Source organism: Parus major, chromosome 7, assembly GCF_001522545.3.
Source record: "Parus major isolate Abel chromosome 7, Parus_major1.1, whole genome shotgun sequence".
In the NCBI taxonomy this organism is placed as follows: Eukaryota; Metazoa; Chordata; class Aves; order Passeriformes; family Paridae; genus Parus; species Parus major.
Window position 1 is genome coordinate 30,537,365 of NC_031776.1, and position 24,360 is coordinate 30,561,724.

The 24,360-nt window shown below is 38.7% G+C and overlaps 1 protein-coding gene across 2 annotated transcripts in view; it reads right to left on the bottom strand.

Moving 5' to 3' along the window:
• Positions 1-24,360, bottom strand: part of NCKAP5 (NCK associated protein 5) — a 347,069-nt gene that overhangs the window by 55,082 nt on the left and 267,627 nt on the right. For both annotated transcript variants that reach the window (XM_033516045.1, XM_033516044.1), the window contains 3 exons: positions 8,027-8,131; positions 4,413-4,601; positions 107-3,948 (listed from right to left, as the gene is read on the bottom strand). In XM_033516045.1, coding sequence (XP_033371936.1) covers positions 107-3,948; positions 4,413-4,601; positions 8,027-8,131 — 4,136 coding nt within the window. The remainder of the gene's footprint in view (positions 1-106; positions 3,949-4,412; positions 4,602-8,026; positions 8,132-24,360) is intronic.

Here is a 24,360-nt window from a genome sequence, read left to right on the forward strand (position 1 = left end):
TGTTTGCTACTGTACATCCTTAGCACGAAAAGAACATTAATTGGACTTCACATCTGTAAAGCTACATGGACATCAACACACCCCAAACTGTGTTCTGGAGTTTTACCTGTTTAAAAGCTCTCTCATAAAGCTGTCTTTTGGTGAATAGGCAGCTGTGGTAGAACCTCTGACTTGTTCACACTCAATCTCACCAGGAGGCTCTTGGGAAGGTTTCATAATTCTGCTCTCCATGGCTAAAATGTCACCATCCTCTGTTTTCCTGTTAATCTCATTTTCCATTTCACAGTGTTGTTCAGTTTTCTTCTTTTCTTTTCTTCTCTCTAATTTTGCCTGCTTAATTCCAAATCCTGAAACTTTTGTGTCCTTTTTTTCCACCTTAGTTTTAGGAACATCAGTCTTCCTGCTACTCAGTGCTGGGAGCTTACTCTTCCGGAAGCCAAACCAACTGGCTATGGAAGGCCCAGTCTTTTGTTTAGTCTCCACAGTGGGGGATTTGGTTTGTCCCTGACCCTTTTGCACATTTTCTTGAATGCATAACATGACTTTCTCCTCTATTGTAGGTTGCAGAGATGGTGAACTCAATAGATCATTAACCTTCTCAGAGGTTTCTGCTAATTTTAAAGACATTTGCTGTCTTCGTGACTTTGTTGTTTCCAGTTTATGAGGACACTTCACTCCATCAAAGCTTTGGAATGACAAAATTTGTTTGGAAGATACAGCAGCTGAGGCTTCTGACTCCAATTCTGCTGACAGAACACTTTTTTTACCTAGAGCTTCATGCTTAAAGCTTTCGGTGCTTTTCTCACTCTGCACAGATAGACTGTGTGCATCTTTCTGAGAAAACAGTTTGCTTCCATCACACTTTGAAGTGCAGTGAAACTGGTCTACTTTTGGAGATGATCTGAAGGGTAATTTGCTTGGGCTTCCATGCTGGCTATTGCAACTACTCATATTTCCAAGAGAGCCTTGTCTAGGATAAGGATTTTCTGCGGGTTTAGTAGAACATAAAAGAGCCTCTGGTGCCACTGCTGTCCCAGGAGTAGCCTTGATTTGAAGCCCTTCCATGGCTGAGTTCTGCCTTGTTAGAGAATTCCCTCTGTCAGAAGTGTTTGTAATAATCTGAGTCCGTACTTTCCCAAGACCTTCTGTCACAGGGGCAGATGGCTTCTCCCCCGTGTGAGCGCTGAAACTCTGACTACGAGCTTTCGCTCCGTTCATGCCCAGAGCTGGCTTCAAGTGCGACTTGTTGCTAGAAGAAACAGACCTCTTAACAAATTTGTTTTCTAATCCATCTCCTCTGTCTACCACCAAGTTGCAGCTTTCATGTGAATGAGCTGATGCTGCATCCATACTAAATTCCACAGCACAATTATTTTTAACTTCAGTATCAGACTTGGAGTCCTTTAATTCCGTGCCCGTTGCACCTTTGGTGGTTACACACACAGACTCACTTTGCTTGTACTTCCTGGGACTCACATTACTTTTGGAAGCTGCATTTATACTGTCTTTTTCCTGTTTCCCTGGAACTGTCGAGCTCTTGCGGAGAAGCTGGGGAGATTTGACAAATAACTTCAGTCCTACAGGGAGACGGGTTTTCATTCCTCTCTCGTTAGAGTTTTGAGAGGCATGTGCAGCATCACCGGCATGAAACAGCGTCGATGGGAAATTGTTTACCTGAGACAGCAAAGGCTCACTTGTGCTCGCCGTATGACATTGAGGAATTGTGGGCAGAATGTTTGGCATCTCTTGTAGCTGATCCAACCCACTGTCACTGGAAATATTGTTTTTGCTGGAATGTGTGTCTTGTGAAGGAGTTGTTTCCAGTGATGGACAGCCTAGAGAAAAGGACCTGGCTGTTTGAAAATCTGTGCTGGAATGATCACGATTCCTGTGGTGACCCATCTGATTAGGGTTTTTTGGGCAGACTTGCTTTGTGGAAGCTTTTGAAAGTCCTTGGCATGCACTGTTGGATTGCTGAGATGTGCATTTATTTTGCATAATTCCTTCTGCATTTTCTTGAAGGTAAGATAATTCAATTTTGGCCCCAGAAGATATATTTTTTGCTTGCATTTCATGACTAGATTGATTATGAAAGCCAGAGTTCACAGTTCCTTTTAATGGAGATGATTTCAGTACATTTTTTGCTGTTTCAGTGGGACCAGCTCCTCCTAACTTTACAGCTAGAGGTGGAGAATTAGCATAATTAGGCCGAATCAACAGGGATGTTGACCTGCCTGGAGGAAGGGGTGGGGATGGAGACCGGGCTTCTACAGTAGCTAAACCACAATGAAAGTCTCTGGTTGGAGGTTCCCCATAGCTGCTGGGCTCTATAAGGTGCTGAGGCAACAGTGGTGATGCTGAACTCTGACTCTTTGGATACTTTGACCCATCTCTGCCAGGACGCTTCAAATCAGGCAGGGGGTGGGCAGGGGGCTTTGGAACCTGAAACTCGACTTTTGAATCAAAATGACGAGGTGGGCTTTGAGCCTTTTTGAATCTTGAAAGCTTTACAGGTGGCAGAGCAGGTGATTTCTCAAGGGCTGTGGGCCCCACTGACAGAGCTACAGGTGCCTCCCCACTCTCAGTCATCACAGTTTTTTGAGGAGAAAATTTACCTCTGCTGGGTATTTTAGTTATATTTGGCTTCTGAGTGATTCCTGCATGCACAGAGGAGCTTGAATTTGCCTTGTATGATGCATCATACACTGGCTTCACCAGTTTTTGTCGTGAAGTATTTTGTTGTGTCACTCTTCCGCAGCGTGAAGATTCACCACAGGTCAGGGGTACACCTGTATTTTTATTCCCTGTGTTATCTTCAAGAGTATTTTTCCCAGTTTCATCTTCCTGTCTTTCTAAAGCAGTGTAGTTTCTAGCATTGGGTCCTGGCTGCAAATCAGTTCTTCCCTGAGGTATAAGTTCAGTGTATTCTGCACTGGATGTAGTTTGTGGCTGGTTGATTGAAATCTCATTTCTTGTTACGGTGACAACTCCAGTTTGATGTGAGCTGAATTCAATCGGCTCACCATCCTTAGCATCATATATTACTGTAATGCACTCTTCAGAAGAGGTCTTTTTTATAACCTTTTGTTGTTTAATGAAATTACATGTCTTCGGCCTAATGTCTGAGTGAACAGATATCTGGTTCTCTTCTTTATCAGTAGATACAAACTCAGAATTCTCTGTGACTTTGTGCAAGTCGGAGGTCTTTGTGTACTTCTCAGGAAAGGGAGTTGCTAATAAATCTGAGGGACTTCTCTCATCACTGCTTTCTATATGCAATTCGTCCAAGACTTCATTGTCATCAGTGTCTGAAAGCTGAAAATTAAAGTCCTTCCAGCCCCTATTAGAATGGCCTTGATTTAACTGTAACTCAGGCAGCTTTTCTCTGGTGCATGATTTTACTTCTTCCTGAAATCCACTGACAAAACTAGTCAATTTCTCAGGTCTTTCCTTTGAATTAAAAAATGAACTTCTTTCTGGCAAATGTTTCCTATTAGGATCCCAGTCAAAGAGACTGTCGGAAATGCTGTGAGTTAACTTGTTACAATAGGTCCTGCAGTCTTTGCTTGGAACTTCCTGCAGCAACAGTAAGGATGAAGAGTCATCATCTGCATCATCATGTGAATCTGAATCGTAAGAGAAAGTTTTGTTGTGCTCAATGCAAATACTTCCCATTTCCATTGGCTTACAATGAGTCTGTTCATTATGGCCACCACACTTAATTCCAGGGGAATATATTCCTTCATTAGAGTTCATGCAATCTTTGTAGCCCCATTTTGATATTACCGAAGGTGGTTCAAGTAATATTTTTTTCTCCTGTAATTTTTTCAGCCCTTCTAAGATATGGTTTTCCTTGATACGAGTTGGAGGTAGATCATCTGCAGGACTTGAGAGGTTGCTTGGGAGCGAAGAACCAATGCTTATTCTTTTATCCCATCTCACGGATGACTGTCAAAAGAAAATAAAAATCACTTGTGTTACTCACAAGTGCTGTCAATAGAAGTGTTACCATTTTGGTAAAGAGATAGAGGAGTTGCATAAGGGCATTCCATTCCATTCTTTGCTATTTATAGCAAAGTCCTTTTTTAATAAAGGATTTCACAGTGGTGTGAAGGCTGCAGTGCATTAAAAACCTGTAGGAAAAACAATATGAATGGAAGGATTAAGATAAAGAAGAAGAGCAGTTTGGACTATGAAAGGCAGAATAAATGTCTGAACAAATGAGGAGACTATAAGTAAGCTGGAGTGATAAAGGAATCGCTAAAAAAATTAAAGGGGGTGGTAAAAGTTTAGTGACAAGTGTTTCAATACAAAAGAGAAAAGTAAAAAAACTTCTGAAACAGGCAGCTTTTCAATTAATCTTGTTTCAGATTAACTTCAAGTAATACATGAAGAAAATTAATTTGATTTACCCTTTTGCTTGTCTTTCCATCATTCCAAGTATAGGAGGAACCACTGGAATATTCACTGCAAGCACTTGAGAGGGAGAGTTCACTGCTACTGCAGCTGCTCCGAGGATACAGACGGCTAGAGCCTGTCATATTTAATTGACTCTGGCATTTCAAGACAGGTATGCTGGATTTCATATTCTGCTGGTATTCCTAAAATATGAGAAGAAATTGAAATATCTTATGGGTAGAAAATGATCATTTAAATTCCCCTTGATTAAGAATGGCAAAGAAAAAGCAAGTAAGCCACTTACGCCTTCCTCTCATGCAATTTAGCGTCTGGTGAATTCAATACAGAGAACTAAATTTAAAATTGCTAGCAATTTCATTTGTCAGGGGGGAAAAAAAATCCACAATCCTCAATGTTTTCTTCTTTATTCTTGGACTAGTATTCTGCTCTTCTTATGGTAAAGATTATTCTGAGTCTATTTGAATTATGCTTCATACATAAGCAGCGTGCGCCAGTAAGATACAGAAAACAAAGTTATAAGAATACAAGTACATCTTGACAACTGCATTATAGCCCCACAATGTAACAGATGAGGCTGCACAGCCTGGACAAGGTAAATTAATTTAGTGTCCTGAGCAGAATGTCCACTGAGAATGGAATCTCTCCATTACAGTCTAATTTTGGTTTCCTATCTAGTTCAAAGCTTTGTCTAAGAAACTCTCTGACGTAGGACAATCCATCTTCGTGTCGCTCGCAGACAGCTGAAGCCTCTTGCTTATGCAATTTATTGACACTTTATGGCTGCCTTTAGTACTTGTGTAGTTATCACCCCTTTCCAAATGCAATTTCAGCTGACTGTGACTAAGTGCCAGCTTTGAGGAAGAGAGTAATGAAGAGTAGATAGCACTTTAGGTAAAATATTAAACCTCTGTAGGAGTAGCTAGGATGCCTTTAATTTGTTTTCAAACTAATACTTTGAACCTAACAGCATTGGAACTTCTTTAGTGTTAAGTGCTTACATTCTTCTCCAGTTTCCTTACAGAATCAGACATCATTTTAATTACCAGGAACAGCAGACATGACTACATGAAAAGAGGTTGTAATGAGGTGGAGGTCAGTCTCTTCTCTCAGGTAGAAACTGATAGGACAAGAGGAAAAAGCCTCAAGTTGTGCCAGGGGACATTTAGATCAGATATTAGGAAAAATTCCTTCACTAAAAGAGTTAAGCTATGGAGCAGGGAAGTGGTTGAGTCACCATCCCTGGGGGGATTTAAAAGCTGTGTAGATGTGGCACCTGGGGACATGGTTTAGTGGTGAGAGTGACACTGCTGGATTAATGGCTGGACTCAGTGATCTCAAGGGACCTTTCCACCCAGTAGTGGGTGAAAGGCTGGATTTGATGATCTTAAAGGTCTTTTCCATCCAAAGTGATCTACGATTCTGTGCCTTCATTTCATAAACCTCCCTTTTGGATTTCATTAAGGCAAATGGAAACAATATGTACTGATTTTTGTATGTAGATATGCTTCAAATTAATGTTGTTTAAGTGAAGAATTTATAATAGGAAGAAACAAGAAATCTAAAGTTATTAAATCCATGAAAAAGTTATCAAGGCTGTGTATGCCCCTGACACGTCTTCTTCATGGAAATCTTTGGAACAGCACTCAGTTTGTAGGCACTTCTCATGTTTTTTGGCCTTCTAACTTCTTCCATTTATTCCCCCATGTTCCTCCCATTTATTACTACTGGGGTTGAACCTTTTTTCAGCTGAATGGGAGAGAGCAGAATTTTTACTGCTGAGGAGTTCATCAGTACAGCTGTTCATTGCTCAACTGACATCATAATGTTCTGGTTTTGACAAACTTAACTACAGGGCAAATCATTATTCTTCGTCACAGGCAAAACCTGTGAATGGGAAAATCATTTAGAGGCACCAAGAGCACATTTCACCTCTGGGAATTATTGGTACATGCTCTCCTAGGAAGTCAAATGGATGCAGGAGGAACAGCCTTTAAATCCAGTGGCTCTGGGAAGAATACGTCTTTCAGCACCACAGGCAGGCTGATGTCTGTGATTTTGCCTCTGAGGTGGATTTTGTTGCTTTGTTGAGACAAATGAGTTTATTTCTGGCACTGTGGTTCCCCTGGGAGATCCCCTGTCCTTAGACCTCCTGGGGAGGGTGACTGCACAGAGGCCAGCGGCAGCAGCTGCTTGCTCTGGCTATTCCTCTGCATTTTGGCTCTGGCATTGGGAAAACTCTTCATGTGGAATTCTGCCCTTTATCCTGGGCTGTGCCCCAGCCATCACAGCATTCATGGGAAGGACACCTGTAAATCCTCTCCTTTAAGAATCTCAGGCAGGAGGAAAGAGATCACAGCACAGTGACAAGTATGGCCTTCCTGCCACCTTCAGCTAGTCTGAGAGCCCCTCCATCCTCTCACTTTGTTTCCTTTGCACCTAAGAGAGGAGAAAGGCATCTGGTCCCATAGTTTCAGCAATGGGGAAAAATGGAGCTATCTAAGCAAAGCAAAAGAACAGTGTACTACCGTAATCATCTTTAAGAGAGGAGAAAATGTGCAAAAAATATAATGTCACTCCAGATTATGAAGTAGGGTATCTACTCTATTTCTAGATTGCATTCAGGTCACTTAAGAGAGTGGAGTTTTCCCCTTCAATTTGCCTTTATTCTGTAAATTATTCAAGAAAGTACTTTGAATAGCATGTTTATGATGCATTAATTAAATACATTTAACTTGCATATGGGTCTATTAACTGACATAGTGAAAATTTAATTTTTTGTAATCATGACTCTTTAGGCATTACATTTAATGAAATTAGAGTAAAAAGGCCTGAATGTAGTATTACAGTTTAAAAATGTAATTTTCACTAGAAATCAGAGAAAATTGAAATAATCAGACCATTAAAGACACAAAACTCTATATTAGAGCAACTTAACCTGAAGGCTTAATTAAATATAATGCAAAAGGTTGTTAGCATTTTTGTGAACCTTTGAAACAATGTCTTTTCATTAAAGTAGGTATTATAAGGGAGATTACATTTTTGTTGACACTACTATACTTCAAGATCAAAGGCACAAGAAGGTTCAATGTTCTGTTCTTGTACTCTTTGTTTCCCTGTATGTGATTTTTGTTTTTTAAGCTACTTTTCTCTTTGACAATGAAACATGAAAGCCACGCTGGCGAACGTTTTGCCAAATAAGCACAAAGCTCACTCCGTCTGGAAAAAAAAAATGCAGAGCCCATGAATTTTTAAAAGTTCATACATAATATATCATAAAAGTAGGATGAATAATACGGGGCATGGGCTTTAATAAAAAGCTCCTTGACCATTTCTCAGAGATTCTGAGATGTAATCAATACCCAAAAAGGTGTACCGGGGACATTGCTAAGATTTACGCTTTTTTTGCACACAGTGACACTATCTGCTCACTATATCAACCGAGGACACAATATTGAATTTCAGAGAACAGAAGGAAGTAAAAGCATTGTTATCTGCCTCAACAGTGTTTCAATTCAGAAATCAGCTTTATGGCTCTTCCCTGACACCAGACTTCAGAGGAGAAAAGGAGGTTCCAAATGAGGGGAACAAGGGCAGCACAAACATTCACCAGCATCTGAGCATCAGCACTTCGAGCTTGCACCAGGCTTCGGTTTCGTTCTACTTCTGAAAGCAAATCCCCAGATGAGAGGTCCAAGATGCGTGTATGGAGTTTCTGGGGGGGCAGAAGGGAAGAAGCAAAGCATAAGCATTTGTCAGATATTCAGCAGATCAGCATTTTTAAAATTCCAAACTCTGCTGTTAAATTTCAAGGGAAATGAAGAGCCTGAGGTAAAAGAGGATTTGTTCTAATTTGAAATGTTGCTCTTTGTGCTTACTTTGTCCAAGACTTCCTGTCTGGAGGACAGATCATTCTTCATCCAAAACGAACTCTACTTTTTCTTCTAGTCACTGCTTTGCAACTTATCATTACTTCACACACAACAATAACAAATGAACATGAGTCCCACCATTATCCACAGAGTTTGACAGGTTTCAGGAAAAAAGCATAAAAATGAACTACAAAATTAACATTTATAAATCAATCAACATGTTAATGTTGTTTTATTTACGAGCTGTTACACCTTGCATGAATGATTGCAAAAGTGACCCTATTTTTAACCAGCATTGATCTGCTGAAGGCCTTCTCTGCACACATTTTAACTCAAAGTCATTAATGTCATCTGTTAGGAACAATTAATGTGAATAGAAAATAATTGCATCAGGGAACTGGGGACTCAGAGGATTTTGTGCATTAATATTCACATGCTCTTCGATTACATACACAGTTCTCTTCTCAGTTTTGCTTGGAAGGATGCCTAAGCTTGTGCCTTTCCCTCTGTGTTCACCTGTACACTAATTCTAGGGCTTTCACTCTGCATTAAGCCTGGTTTGGTTTAATTGCAGTTTCAATAAAATCCATGATTTATGTGAATGCCTCAGCCAATGACTTCAAAGGAAAAAATATCTGCAGTTTTATTAGTCCTGGGCCAACACACCATGTAACAGGGAGTATGGGTCTGACTCATGGCCCACTGAAATCAGTGAAAATGGACTAAAAAAATAAAACCCAAGAAAAAAGAACTTTGGATCAGGTTCTTTTCACTTTCCCATTAATTCTCCAGGCTTGCAACCTAAGAGACCACATCTACCTCCCTCAACTTGGAGGAACAAATGGTGCAGACCCTGCAAGGAGGTTTGCCAGTGGCCTCTGTGAGGGATCCAAACCATGAGATTTGTCAAGGCTGCATGAGTGCCCCATCACCCTGTCCTTCCAAAAGAGAGCAAAGATAACTCCTACAGCCTCTGCATGCACTGCTTCAGATATTCCAGACAACCTAGGGAATTTTCTGAAAACTTCTAATTATGAATTTTGGAGTAATTTCTCAAGAGTTACTTATTCTTCCAGGTTTATTAAGGAGTTACTGTTTGTTGCAGAGAGATCGTGAAAAATATTGTCAATGATCAATATTCGGTATAAATATGTATTATCCAATATATTGTTGGATAAATTAAAATGCTGCAAGCAGCCAGTATCCAGGATACTCTTCACTATAAATATTAACTACATCCAGGCTATGTGTTTTTAACATCAGTGATGCCTGGTTATTCAGCATGCACCTTTCAAAGTGCTTCCACTAGTACTACTGTCAGGTGTTTGTTAAAGATTTAAACTCCAGGTAAAATGCCTGCCCAAAGTCACAGATTTACTGACTTTGTACATTTGTTCCTCTTGACAATAATTGCAACTGCATCACTGACCCACCAGAGAATTCCATTGTTTTCAGAACCAAGAGTCACTAGTGCTATGAACAAGTGGTTTGCAGACAAATTAATTACTTTCTCCAGGGAAGCCAGTCACCTGAGATATTTTAGTGGAAGTTACAATAGTCAGATCTGCATGTGTGGAGATGATGACTGGGAACATCTGAAATGGATGAATATTTATAGGTGAAAATGTATTTTCCCAGAAAAAAAAGGATCCTAGAAATAGTGCTAAAGGAATTTTACAGTTGTAGTACTGTCTTCCCATTTTTCCACTTTCGCCTTTCATTACTTAAATAGGAACATACAATAAAATTTCAATAAGGCAAACAAAATATTCCCCTCCAATGTAATCCAATGAAATTTAGTGTTACAGAATACAGAGTCTGTGTCAGAAATAAGAGCAGAGATCAGCCCAGCCAGAGCAGGCAGAAATCAGAAACTGTTTCTGACCAGTGATCAGTCATAGCCCAGCTGGAAACAGCTCAGGGTTTGGGGGTCCCTCCCAGAGGCTCAGTGACCAGAGGGGCTGGGCTGAACTGGGGTCACGTTGTGTTTGAGACACCTTTGCCACTGCTAAACTCAGTGACTCTGTAAAACTGCAGTACCAAAGGCAAATGAGCAAACTAAAATGATTAACAAGGAAGGAAAGTGTGCTCTCAAGATGTATAATGTGATTATATTTCTGTATCAAATGAGATCATCACATTGGGAATATTCTTCCCCACACATATGCAAATAAACTAACAGAGGTGGTCAGCACAATGACTAGCATTAACAAACAGCATAATAAAGTTTGAGGTCATTAATTAAATATAATCACACAGCACTCAAGCAAGTCATCCAATTACAAAAGAAAAGCATAAGAAAAAATGTTTCTCTTTCATTTATTTTTCTTTTCCCTCCTCCATTGTCTAATTAAAGAATGGGGAAAACTCTGGTATTTGTTAAGAAAACTCATTAATAATGCATTTAAAATCAAGTAACAGATTGTGCTAACTTTGTGTCTTCATTCTGATTTCTTCTCAGATACACACAATGTACTGTGTCCTTTATGGTTATTTTCAGATGACAGTCACATAACTAGATCAAGGAGCTACTGCTGCCTTGAAAATTGTAGAGTATTAAGATCACTCTTGATGCTATCATGACACAAAGCAACAAAAGGAAGGCCACTGCACAGATTGGCTTCCACAGAAGAGATCAAATCACTTTAAATGAATACTTAAATATGAAACTGAGGAGTTACAGCTATAAATCCAAGTTATCTGCCCCATTTTTTGATGCCCTGTTTAATGATAAGGGGAAAATGAGCAATATTTAGAGGTGCTGGGGAGCACTTGGACCCCTCCGGAAACAGGAAAGGATCAGAATCACTGGGCTGCAGACCTGAAAATCCATATGGAACTGAATACAGCATGGACTGGGCCAACTTCCTTGGAAATGACCCTGTACTGGGTACAACAGTGCAGGTGTGGACTAAAAAGTTTGTTACATCTTAGCTTGACTGGACCCATGTCTGTCCAGAAAGTGGGTGCTGAGAGGCCAGGGCAGAAGAGAGGGGACTTCTCTGCAGATGCCCATGACCAACAGCAGCAAAGTTCGTCCTTCAGCTGTGAGATTGATGCAGAAAAGGCAGTGCCCTTTGTGGTTCAATGCCAAGATTAACTCCTGTAACCCACATGAAAAATAAAAACAAAGTAATTGATAATTTAGGTGGAAACCTATTATATCAAGTGCAATAGGAAATACAATTATCTGGCAGGCAGATAACCAATCCATCAAGCAGAAGGCCAGTTCCCCTTCCCCCAGCAGCATTCTTATTAAGACTTTCTAGGAAGATAAAAGAAAGCTACTACCTGCTGGCACAAGGCAATATTACAGAGACTCCCCTAACCATTGTGCCTTTTGACTCTACCTCAGCAGAGTATCTATCAGTTCCCATCTCCTCTTTAAACATCTAATGGTCTGCAGCATTGCCAGAAAATTTTCAATGAGTTATGCCAAAGAGTACACAGCTCTCCAATATTGGATGAGTTAATTGCTATTAAATCAATTGGCTTTGCTTTTCTCACATGAGCCAAAGTCTATCATTCACAGGAAGAAAATTCTCTCTCTAGATACCAAGGAGACATTTTCATCCCACTCCTCCATGCCAAAGCTGTAAATGTTTGTTTGGTGTGTGTTGCCCTCTCCTGTCTTTGTTGTTTTTCAGGGTATCACAAACCTGAACAGACACATTCTGGCCTGCTTCCCTCTCACCCAGCCATTGAAATTGGGCTGGCAGGGAAAACCTTCCCATTTACATTTCACTATAAAGACTGTAGGCCACAGAAGGAAAAAATATTATTAGGCAAAATATTTATATAGTTTATGTGAAAGCATAATCACTCATTAAACAAAATCTTGATTTTTTAGTCTTTAGATATACATTTCAGAGGGGAGGTTCAGCTGGAGATGAGAACATCCTCCACCTATCCCACCAAAAGTTACCTAGAGTAGAACATGCACTGTTTCAAAAAACAAAGTGTGAACTACTCATCCACTAAATATTCTGGAATTAAGGAGAAAATTAAGTATAGTTAAGGAAAAATTACTAAAATCTCTGGAAGTAGAAATCAATTTTGCCTTTAGACAAATAAGGCTTTGGAATATATGTTCTTTTGACATATGGAAATTCTGCCTTCTAAACAGAGTAGAACAAGTGGTTGTCAACAAGAACCAGCCAAATATGAAGCAAAAGTGAAAGCTGCAAGAAGATGCTTCCATTTTTTAAATTCTAATAATCACCAACATAGGAAATATACTTGCAACTGTACACTGTGTACATACAGAAATGCCTGATGTGTTATTGTATATAATTGATATCACAAAACCAAAAGTATAATAATTATTTTCAGCTCTGGAAATTATCTATTTAATAGAAAATTCAGAACTATTTCCTACTGTTCATTTCCTATAAGCAGAACTTCATGGCTAACACTGTTTGAACATTTTAGTAGATGAAAACGAGGTCTAGTGAATGGTATCCTTGTCCATGGCACGGAGGTTGGGAAGAGATGAGCTACAAAGCAGCCCACAATTCTGTGAAAATTATTCTTTCTCTTAATGTTGGGCCATGTTTAACCATTTACAAGACTGGGGCTAAAACTGGAGTGAGAAACTAACACTTTTTGACTCTTTAAAATACTCCTCCCTAATGCAAAGTAATTAGCTGTTCATCACTTAAAGCTCTAAAGGCTATAAATAAAGCTGTGCACAGGTAAGAACACCCAACTTCTGATTGTAAAACCAATGCACCACATCAAGCTAGTTTTTCCATTTCTCTGTTGCTACAGACACCATTTCCAACAGACCAAGCTGGCAGTGAAGATATTTGATATTTGACTAAAGGCATGCAGCATTCTACAGCTCAGTCTGGAACAGGCAAAGAAGCTCAGAAGTCTTACACGTTACAACTTGATTTAGTACCAGCATACACGTTGTCTTTCACATTTCACATTCTGTTCTGCCTGGCAGATTAACTCAGTTTTCTCTGTCTGTTGCTACAAGGGCTCTCAACAGCTGTTCCCACAGGAGACCACCACCATAGCTGGTTGTAGTTATTTTTTGGTGGGAGGAAAGAGTTAACACACAGTGGGTGAGCCCCAGGATAACTCTTACAGTGGTCTGAGCAAACAGTTGGAGATTTTTATTGATCCCACCAACAGTTATTTAAAATACAGGAAACAATCACAAACATGCAGCATTGCTCAGTGGTGATAGGAGAACGTGTTGTACATAAATAAATATTAAAGGATTAACTTTTAAATGAATTTCAGTAAGTTAAATGAGTTCTTAGTACAAAATTAAAAAAAAAAAAGTTTTTAGCTAGTCCTTAAATTTCAAGTGAAGTGTGTACATCTAAACTTTCCATTAATCTAATAAAAATACTTCCATGGAGGTTCTAATTTGTTTCTTTCATCTGTTTTTGTTGTTTTTCCCTCCTACTGGGCACACTTTTCTAAAAAACCTTTACAGAAGATGCTGGACTTTAAATCCAACTCTGGAATTAGCAGGGGTTTGTCAGTTTGCTGGCAAATCCTCTGGGTGAGTTTACTGAGACTAAGGCAACATCCAAGACAAAGTACAAGGGGATGATACTAGAAACATTTGTGTGGAAGATTAGGGTGCTAAAACAACATCAGAAAATCCTGATAACAAGGCAATTCCAGCACAAAAGGAAAACAAAGATTTCATTTGCGTCTGCTGCAGAGTTTCTAAATTTGCAGCTCTCTTACTATTGAGCCATCCAGAGGTGGCAAAACTCAGTGAATTAGACCCAAAGTAACTCCAAAGGCTGGGAATTTATATTTTAGGGTATAAATTGGGAGGTATTAAGCAGGCATTTGATGTACAAACACAAATAGCATAATCTCTCCATATTCTTCAGACAGTTGAATACATTAATGTAAGGCTAAAATTACTCCTGTTCCAAATCCTTAGTTTTATTAATTTTTATAAACTGCTTTAAATAAAGGTTACATTGAAAGACACAAAGTAATCCCCTCTGATCCCAGTTTTCATTTTATATGTCTATCAGTGTTTTCAAGCCCTAAGATTCCAAAGTGTTAGTTCTCATTTTAATACCACTATGGTAGGAGTCTGTAAATATTGCAGTAATATGAAAATGAGCTAATTTAATTTCTTAGGGAAATTCATGTATAAAGTTCCCTGTGGTTTGTAATTACCATAAAGTCAACAGTTTACATCAATGACCCAGTAATCAGCTACTCAGAACGTGAATAATTAATGAAAAAATGTTTTCAACCAGCTTGCAAATGGAAGACTCCTTGGAGTATGGTGAAACAGCCGTGCTGTGAGAATAGTGATGTGCAGGAGTGGAGCCTTTTATTAAGTACATATTTGTATTTTATCTCGTATTTTTCTAAATGTCTTCCCATTGATGTCAATTCCACTGTACTAAATAAGGGCCAGCACCACCTTGGTGCTGTGAATTATGGCAGCACCAAAGAGTGAAGGGCACATCCTGAACATCCTGACACCTGCTGTTGTTGTGCTGTCCACAAATAAAACCATTTTGTTTTTAACACTTCAGCGTTGTCAGGAAGAGTCTAGGAGACAACTTTATACTCAAGTCCTGCAACAAGGAAGAATTATACCATTAATCTTTTCTGGCATGTCCTACACATGCTATCTATGCTTCAGCAGCAAAAAGATGGGCTGGTTTTTATTATTTCACTGTATTTAAGAAATGTTTTAATATAAAAACACAGAAGAAAAGTCTCACTTCTGCAACAGTCATTGCATTGTCAATCCTTATATGATTAAAAGCTGCTCATTAATTTAAACCTGCTGCTAAACTGCTCATGGAATGACAGCCAGTGACATTCCTGGTAGCACAACATAACGTTGGTCATTGCCTTTGTGATTCCTACAGTTTAAAATCCATTTTCACTTTCACTTTCTGAATATGCCCCAAAATAATATAAAGGAATTAGGCAGACCTCAGTGAGATCTTCTTATTGACATTTTTGTTGATCAATGCTGGCTCTACTAGAATTGGAATCTACAGATCAATTCCCTTATTAGATTCGTTCTCAGCGCTGCCATGATCATTTTATCACAGAAGCTGCTGCCATCAGATGCTGCTTTATCACTTTATAATGGGATAAGCTGAAGCTTTCCTCTGGCATATAACTGGAAATGATAACTGTCTGAATTGTAAATATTTCTTTCACAGATTTTCAAAAATATCCTAATTAAATACATTTTTAAACAGTTTTAAAAACTATATTCAACTGGATTTACTTAAGCAGCAATAATTTTTGTCCTCAAGAAAATTCCAGTTCTCAAGGTGTTAAGCAAACCCCTAACACTGGAGAGTGCCCTATTAATCACTTTCTTCTTGCTGAGCCTACAAGCCAGATGACAGAAGAAAGGAGGCTCAGAATGAAGATATGACAGAAAAATCAAAATGGTATCAGGAACAGTAGGAGCTTTATATGGACACACAAACACACGTGCAAACACTCCAAAATAGCACACATAATACATACACACGGTTTGTCACAAGTATTTTATCTGGTTTTGAAAATATGCAGGGATGTGGTATTTTTAGTGAGGGTGGTGTTACAGCTCCTGTTGAGAGAGGAGTTCATCACATTAATTTAACTCTCCTATAAAATAAATTAGCTTTTTTATGGCCAGGTTGAACTACAGGGCTATGATTGTTATGTATTGCTACAATCTAAGTCTTAATGGCATTTCAGCCCTGTGGTGGTCAAACAGAAACCATTTCAAACCTTCTAAAGGCTATTAAAACATGTGCAGATGTCTGGAAAATTAATACTATTATCTAACACTAACCTTTTGCCTGTAGGAGGAAAAGGAGAGAGAAGGCTCAGGGAAGATGTTTTAGATCAATACACGGCAGCCCAGGAGGGCAAGCTCTGTTTCACAGGGAAGTTCATTGGCTGTGAACGGGGGATTCAAGTGAGCAGATCCATCCTTATTTGGATTTCACTGAAAGCATTCATTTACTCAAAAAAAACAAAACAAAACAAAAAACTTAAGAGAGATTGGAATCATTTTTACAATCCTTCCTCACTGCTGTTTCCCAAGGTCCAGCAATCTAGACACTGGAAAGATTCATTCATTTAAATGACAAGAGCATGAATTTGTCAAGGTTAATGTTGAACAAAGCATATTTTCCTTGCCTCAGTGTTATGCATTAAAAAGTTTCTCCGTTCCTCCTCCCTCTTTTTTTTTGCTTTTTTTTCATGTGTGTAATACTGTTGAAATGTCATGTGGATTGAAAGGAGTTTAAAAGTAGGAGGGGAGTTGCAAGAAATACTCCTGTTGTTAGTTTAAGGCTTTTACATACATATTTTCTCCCCAACTCTAATGCATTGTTTTTGTCTCTGACAGAATAATTTCTAATAAGAAGAGACTTTTTTCTTGAATACCTGGATACAAGGTACATGTTTCCTTTTCCTCAAAGCACTTACTTATAAGTATGATTTAGAAAGAGTAAGTGGGTAGATTCCCAGCTGCTAGGAATTATTGGCTTCATTTCTCCTGCTGAAATGAAAAGAATTTTAGCCAGGACAGGAATTACCCCATAGGCTTCCCAAACTTTTACTGCTTTTCAGTAACAAAGGTTCTAGAGGGTCATAAATGTGCATTTCCAGTGGTGTTTCATTCTTGAAAGTCCCAAATCTGACCACAATATCTCCAGATGGCACTTCAAGTTCTTCAAGGTTTATCCTGATACAGAATCCTAGGGCTTTGTGTAGGACACAGCACAACTCTGGACACCTGATGATCTCAAGAAGCATCTCAAACCATGGCTGCAGCCCTCTGGAATTCCACCAACCTACTCTGGAGTGATGAGAAACCATGGAAGGATCTCCCCATCATCCTGGCCATGCAGGCCAAGTCAGGCTGAAGCGCAGGTGAGGAGGGAGAGCTGGTGCTGGAACCAGCAAGGAGGGTGCACGGGTGGCCTGAGGACACAGCCCTGCTCAGCTGCACCTCCCTCCTGTTGCCCCAGGCAGCAGGAGCACAGGAGATGGAAAATGAGAGATGCCAGCCACTGCTCCTGGCCTGAGCTCTGCTCCTGGAAGGAAAGGCACTGTGCCCTCCAAGCATTATTTAGGAGCTGAACTCACCTTGGGAGGGCTGGGCTAGGGCTGGCATGGGATGGCACAGAAAGTCCCCTCTCTCACCCTACAGCTAGAGGCACACTGGCCCAGGCTGGGAGTTTTACCTCTGGCTCAGGTGTGAGAGCTGCAAACCCTCTCAGCAGCTGTCTCTGCTCAGAAGAAGCTGTATCAACCAGCTCTTGGATAGGAAGCTTGTGAATTGATGCTTTCTTCACTGTGGATAAAAGCTGGGCTTAAGAATGTATTATATAGGAATTTCAGAAGGGATCAGCTGCCATACTGGCAGTAGCCAGATTCTTAGAAGAGCTCAGCACAATGCCTGAGCACTTGAAAGTCTGGTCCCATGTGAATGAAGGACCTGAAGACCTAAATGAAAGGTTAAATCCATTTGTTATTCCCTCGGGAACAAGTGCCAGGTGAAGACTAGTGACAGGGCAGAAAGTACCCATATTTCTAATTATTGTCAAGATCTCCTAGGGATCATTTAGTCAAATAAATCTAAGTGAGCCTCTAAAACACAATGCTGATCTCTGATTCATGTTCACACTTGCAGTATCTATAATTCATAATAATTGTGTCTAGACCTGTGTCTGTGCCTGCATCTACTGTACAGGAAAAGTACACATGGCTTATTTAGAGAAAAACAATTAATAGTAATAGAAACTTAAAAAAAAAAAAAAAGATTAAGCATTTCTGCTTTTAAAATATAACTGAATATAAAAATTTAGGATCAAAACACTACAAAATTAAGTAGGTCCTTTCTGAAATTGTATCCCAGAAAGATGAGCTGAAGAGTGGGAGTATATTTGAGATTTTTAAAGCACTGCTATTAATTCATGATGCCATTACTTTGGCAGTCTGTTTTCCATACTTCTAATGCAGGAAGATGGAGCTTAATTCATAATGTTGAAGATGCCCTTGTGATGCACACAGGACACAGAGAAATCACTGCCCCTTCCTGCACCCAGACATCGCTCAGTGACTGATGGAACACAGCCTGCCCACATCTAGAGAAAGAAAGGAGCAGGCATACAGAGTAAAAATGAAAAAAATACAGAAAACCTCAAGCTGTCAATATCACATTGTTAAAGATTTAATGACAAAGGGAACTTTTCCTTCCAGCTCATCCTTATCAAGAGAGATGCCCAGATGGTGATTTAAGAGTTAAGGCACTAATGGACTCTTCAGTTTCACTGAGCACCTCGTGCTGATTTTATCTCACAATACAGTATTTCACATCCTCAGCGAAGTCTACAGAGATTTAGTCAATAGTGCCACGGCCTTTGGATGAGAATTTGAATCTTAGCAGTACCCAAACCATCATTAAAGAAGATAGGTCATTTGGGAAACAAAGGAGAGCATTAGTAAAATTCAATACTAAAAGATGGTGTTGGATCTGTAGGTGTTTTATGATTCATCATGAGTAACATTTTATTCTAATTATCAACTCTTTCCTCTATGAGCAGTATCTGTAAGAATATACAAAAAAATTATAATGTATATCACAGGAAAATTGTTTTTTTCCATAGCAGATGGCAACAGAAAATACCTTTTGAGTAATCTTATGTGCTTCAACCCACTTAGCATAATGTTAGTTTGTTTCATTTGATGGAATGTGTAATTTTACATTACTAGCAATTCACACTGGTCTGATATAATCTGAACAGTTTAAATGTTATGAAGCAGAGCACTTATTGGCACACCTATTTCTCAATAAAAGAGCCATGATTCTGTATTGCTTCGTATCTTCAAAGTGCTGTACTTAAATAACAGTAACAAAACCACAGTAATAAAGTAAAATATAAATGAGGTTTTATAAGTATTGAGTGTAATAACAGATGAAATTAATCTATTATTTGTTTCATATGTGCTTTTGCATAGTTATCTTTTCTTCAAATCTCAAAGTTTTAAGAAAATAAAAATGAACTACATACTTAGCTCCATTAGTGCACTAGAAAGAAAATCATAGATCTGTAATAATAAGGGTTATAATTCCGTAGTGCTTTAGAATTTCAATAGATTCCCACTTTAGCACAAGACAGAGCCCTTTAAATCTTTGAATTAATTTTATACATTCTTTTAGTATTCAATTTGAGAGTTACAGAGTGTGAAATATGCACCATGACGAGAAAACAATTAACCTGCACACCTGTTGTTTGAGCACACTGCATTTAAGCAGGACTTGCAGTAGCAACTATTTTATCCCACTGTGAAATCCAAAATGGGGGAGGCTTTAAAAGCTGACCTGATGATGTGAACTTGCACTTTTATATGTAACATGTGGCTTGTAGGTACTGTGATAACATTAAAACAAATCCATGTTAATTTTTGCTGTCAGAATGTCCATGAGAAAGATTTTTTTCCATTTAGAAAGGAAATCTGAACGAGTCACTCTTTACTTAAATACAACAACTATATAGTAAAATAAATCAATTGCAAACTGCAAAACCAGAAACATATCAGACAACACATGGATGTGTTGGTCACACAAAATATAGACACATGAGTAACTCAGTTTTCACTAAGTTCACAGCCAGTCTCTAAGCAGCCTCTGTACTCACACTTGACCATTTATGCAGGGATTAATATAGAAAGTTGCTAATAAATGTTGTTAATATATTCAACAAACAGAAGAGGCTGAAAGAGCAGCCACAATTTAAGCATTGCTGTAGGTTAAATATAATTGCATGGGTTAAAAAAGCATGACTTTTTAATGTTTATTATAACAGGGAAGGTTTGAAAAGGAATACAGCAATGTTCTTCCATACTGCAGAATTACTTACTTTTTAAAGTTTATTCCCATATGGAATATACACAATAAATGAAAAAATATGAACAAAATCCTCATACTTAATTATTCTGCCCACATACTTACTTAGGGTTTCAAATTCCATATTGGATTCTTACCATCATGTGGATCATCACTGATAGTAAAAATCTATGCATAGAATAATGAAGAATTGTTGGTTAACTCAGTGTCAGTTGCTTATTTTTCTTTGTCTAAAAATTGGCAGTAAAATCTCACTTTTGTTGTCAGGCCTGTCACATCAGTACAGCCCCACCATTCTCCTGACATGTGCTTACTCTGAAATACTCTCTTTGCTCTTGAATAATGCCTTTACATTTCTTCAAAACTTAAAAAATATTGCCCTCCTCAGTCAAAATCATTCATAAATACTTCACCAAGGATCACTTGTGGCTTTCCTGAAGATTATTGGCTCATTTGATTTGCTGGTTTCACTATCACTGTAGGAATTTATTTTCATCAGGGTAATGGAAAGGGCTTATTTTTAGACTTGGTAGCTGAAATTTATCTATTTAAAATTGTATCCCAGAACGTCATGTTGGTGTTGATGTGGAAAGCCTTTCAGTGGTTTTCTGTAGAACCTCTCCAGGCCAGTTAAAGTACTTGGACAGAGGAATGCTGAGCAGCTGGGGGTAATTTTCTCTTAAAAGCATTATCATGCTCATCAGAACTACATGCCCTGGGAGCTTAAGTTAATGTTTTGATTTTGTTTGAGAGCAAACTGGTAAGAATTGAATTGCTGAAATAAGGGACAGCAGTCTGACAAGAAGGTAAATCACTAAAACACAAATTACTGATGGAGCAGGGCTATCAGGCTGGTTGATCTAAGTCCCTCATAATAAAATACTGTTCTCCACTGACCCTCTCACTGTGCTTTGCTTTAGTTTGATCTGTGGTGAGGGATCTTGCCCTACCTCTCCTCTCATTCCACCATCTATAACAAACATTTTTGTGTTCCTCTATCAGCCTGCCTATCTGGGAGCTCGTTCCAGGGCTGAATATCAGATACACCATCAAATTCTTTCAGGTATTGTGCTGCTGCTGCTGCTGTGCATTCAAAACTAGAAATCATATGGCTTAGGGAGATTACATGGAGTTTCTCCAGAAGGAGAATGTTTCCTTTCCTTCCCTCAGCACTTACATTTTTGGTCACCCATTCATCTAACCAATCGACTCTCCTAAATATTTTATCTCTGTAATATTTCTTCAGCATATATGTGGCCCTGCAAACAGGGCAAGTTAGAAATATGATTTATAATGTATTATTACATGTTGATGATTTAAACTGAGATGAAATACAGACTTTCAAAGTTTTGTATTTCTGTCTTCTTAGATATTATTATTAGTGAGGGAGAACATGGAACAAATTGTAAGTAGATAACATTTTACTGAGATAATGTAAGATTGGAAACATCACCATCCTCACATGAAGAAGGTTCTTTAATTTCTTCTTAGAAGTATCAAAAAACTTGAGTATCCCATACTAGATCACTGTCTTGATTCCTGATATACAGAAATCATTGATTTCTGATATACAGAATAATTTCTCATGGCTACAAGGCTGGAGGCTCAAGAAGATCCTGGGGTAGGATCTTCATGACAGTAACTGTGCACTTTGGTAACCTTGATCTGGAGGAATCAATCCAGCAGGGCTATGGCCTGAAATCTTTTGTGAACCATAAATAAAATCCACTCCTACTTTTCTTAAAAGGGGTTCTACTAGCAATGTAATTCTTGGATAAAGGGTAATGTTCTAGTTTAAACTTAATATATCTCAAACATGCTGTACATTTATGCAATCTCCTTCTTTGTTGATACAGCCCTGGAGATTGCCTTAACTTGTAAGCAGAATTCAATTACTGCTGAAGAAATTAGCAGATCTGGAATTAATTTCTCCTTCAAGCCAGCAGCCCTGATTTCTGAGTAAGGAAATACTCACTACAGATGCTGCCACACCTTATTTATGTTTATATGTTTATAGAGGAGAAAAGGACAGACTTTGTTCTGCAGCTGGAACTTTCCTGAAGATTTGCAGAAAGGAGTGCCCTGACAATCTGATGGATGCAGAGGAATAAATGTGAAGTAAGCAAATAAGCAGGTCAGCTGCAGGACTTTCACAACTTTATATACAATTTGCTGATTTGGTATCAAGTTTTCCTGCTCCCTCGAGAGCCTGCAGGCACCTGACTTCTGTGAGAAGGAAATTCTACTGCTACTCGGCATATATGACATATACAACAATCCACTTCCTGAAATGTACTTTGGAATGCTGACAAACTGCTCCTTGGCAGTGTGTGACGATCTTTAGGTTGAATTTCAAACCCTCAAACACCTACTCTCTGAAACACTTAAATATTACACCACTGCTGTAAAGCGATGCAACTTCACTTTTAACCTCCTGCATTCAGACTTCATCATGTCTAACGATGTCTGCACCAGAGGTCAGGCTCTGAGCCCAGACATTCCATCTCCTTTTGTCAGGTCTTAGGGCAATTAAGTGCCCTCTTCTTCTTCCCATATATAACAATGTCGTTGGTGTAATTTACCCCTTCCTGCTAAGTTGTGCTACTGCTTCCATCACGGTCTGTACGGCCACGCTCTGTCTTGTACATCAGGGCAGGGCTGGCAGGTTATTAACAGGGCTCATACCACTGCAGTCATCACAAAGTAATTATTATTTAACGTGACCACCTGAGAATTCAACACTCTGTGCTGTAGAATTTTAAACTAAATTTTAGGTGTAAAATTAAACAGTGTGGATGGTCCATGAGTAATAAAGGTAAGTAATTTAGCCAGAGAAACACAAGGAGAAAATAGATGCTTTAGGAGACATCCTTGCTTGGTTCTGGGGTTGATAAAGTAGAATTTTTATGATGGAAATAAAATGGCAATGAAAATATAGTTTAAGATCAGGGATACTGTAAATCTTATGATTAGAAATATTATCCTATACTTTCCCAACTATGAAAATTTTATTACTTATTTAATCAAATAAATCAACTCAATAAATTTTGCTACATGCCACTTTTTCATCCCTTTTCACTGAAAAATCCTGCATGGTTTATAAAAAAACCCAGTGACAACAAATTTCTGGGTGAGATGTGAAAGCAGGACTTCTCCCATGGGAACAATTCATCTAGCAAACATCTTGAATTTATGTAGACAGAGCTATATAATATAAGAAAAAAAAAAATAAAAAGGGATATTTATAAGAAGGCAACCCCTGATCCCTGTGTTATCCCTTCGGCATCCTCCTCTATATCACTTCCACAGATTTGTCTCTTCACTTCTAATTGGTTTGCCTCTACTCAGTTTTAAATCTTTGACTATTATCCCCAACTCTTTATCCCACTTGCAGATGAAGTACAAGGAAGGTCACTAAAATGGAGCTCCTGGCTTTCTTTCCCAACCCCTCTTGCTATGACAGGCAGAATTAAATGTCTTTTTAGCAACCACATTAACAGAGGAAAATGAAGGCTGCTTGGGCAGAAGATACTCTTTTCTGCTAGGTTTTAACTATAACTCTTGCTCTTTCTCAGATGGTGCTGACACAAAACACTTTTCCAAGGCTTCATCATTTTTAAAAAGTTGTTTCAGAGAGATTTTCTGAATATTTTAAAATAACAATAATGAGAAATGGTAATCAGCCTTCTCCTTATTTATCTATTCTAGTACTGCCTCTGTAAATCACACACTTCAGCTACAAAGAATGTCCCCAGAAAGAGAGGGTAGCTCTTAAAACTGTCTACAGTATCAGAGGTGAGGAGATAAAAGCCTGAATTATCTTTTTATCCGCCTAAAAATTTGCATCAGAGACTGCATTACTTATCTTTTCATGACAGGAGTGACACAGCATTTGTGTCACTCCCTGCAGACACCAAAATTCCTGGTAGCAAAGAACTTACATGGCCACACACACAATCACAATATCTCAACACACATTGCTTCAAAAATGCTATTAAGCCCTTCAACTTCATAAGCATTTACACTTTTTATAAATGCATGAAAAAGTAATAATTTTAACACCATTTCTACAGTGCAGGATTCCTGAGGCAGTCATAAAAGCTGTACTACACAAGTTTAATATTTTTTTTAATTGGTAGCAAAATTAGTGTTTCTTTTGAACTGTGGGAGAAGCAGGAGCAAAACCAACACAGTGCAATTGGT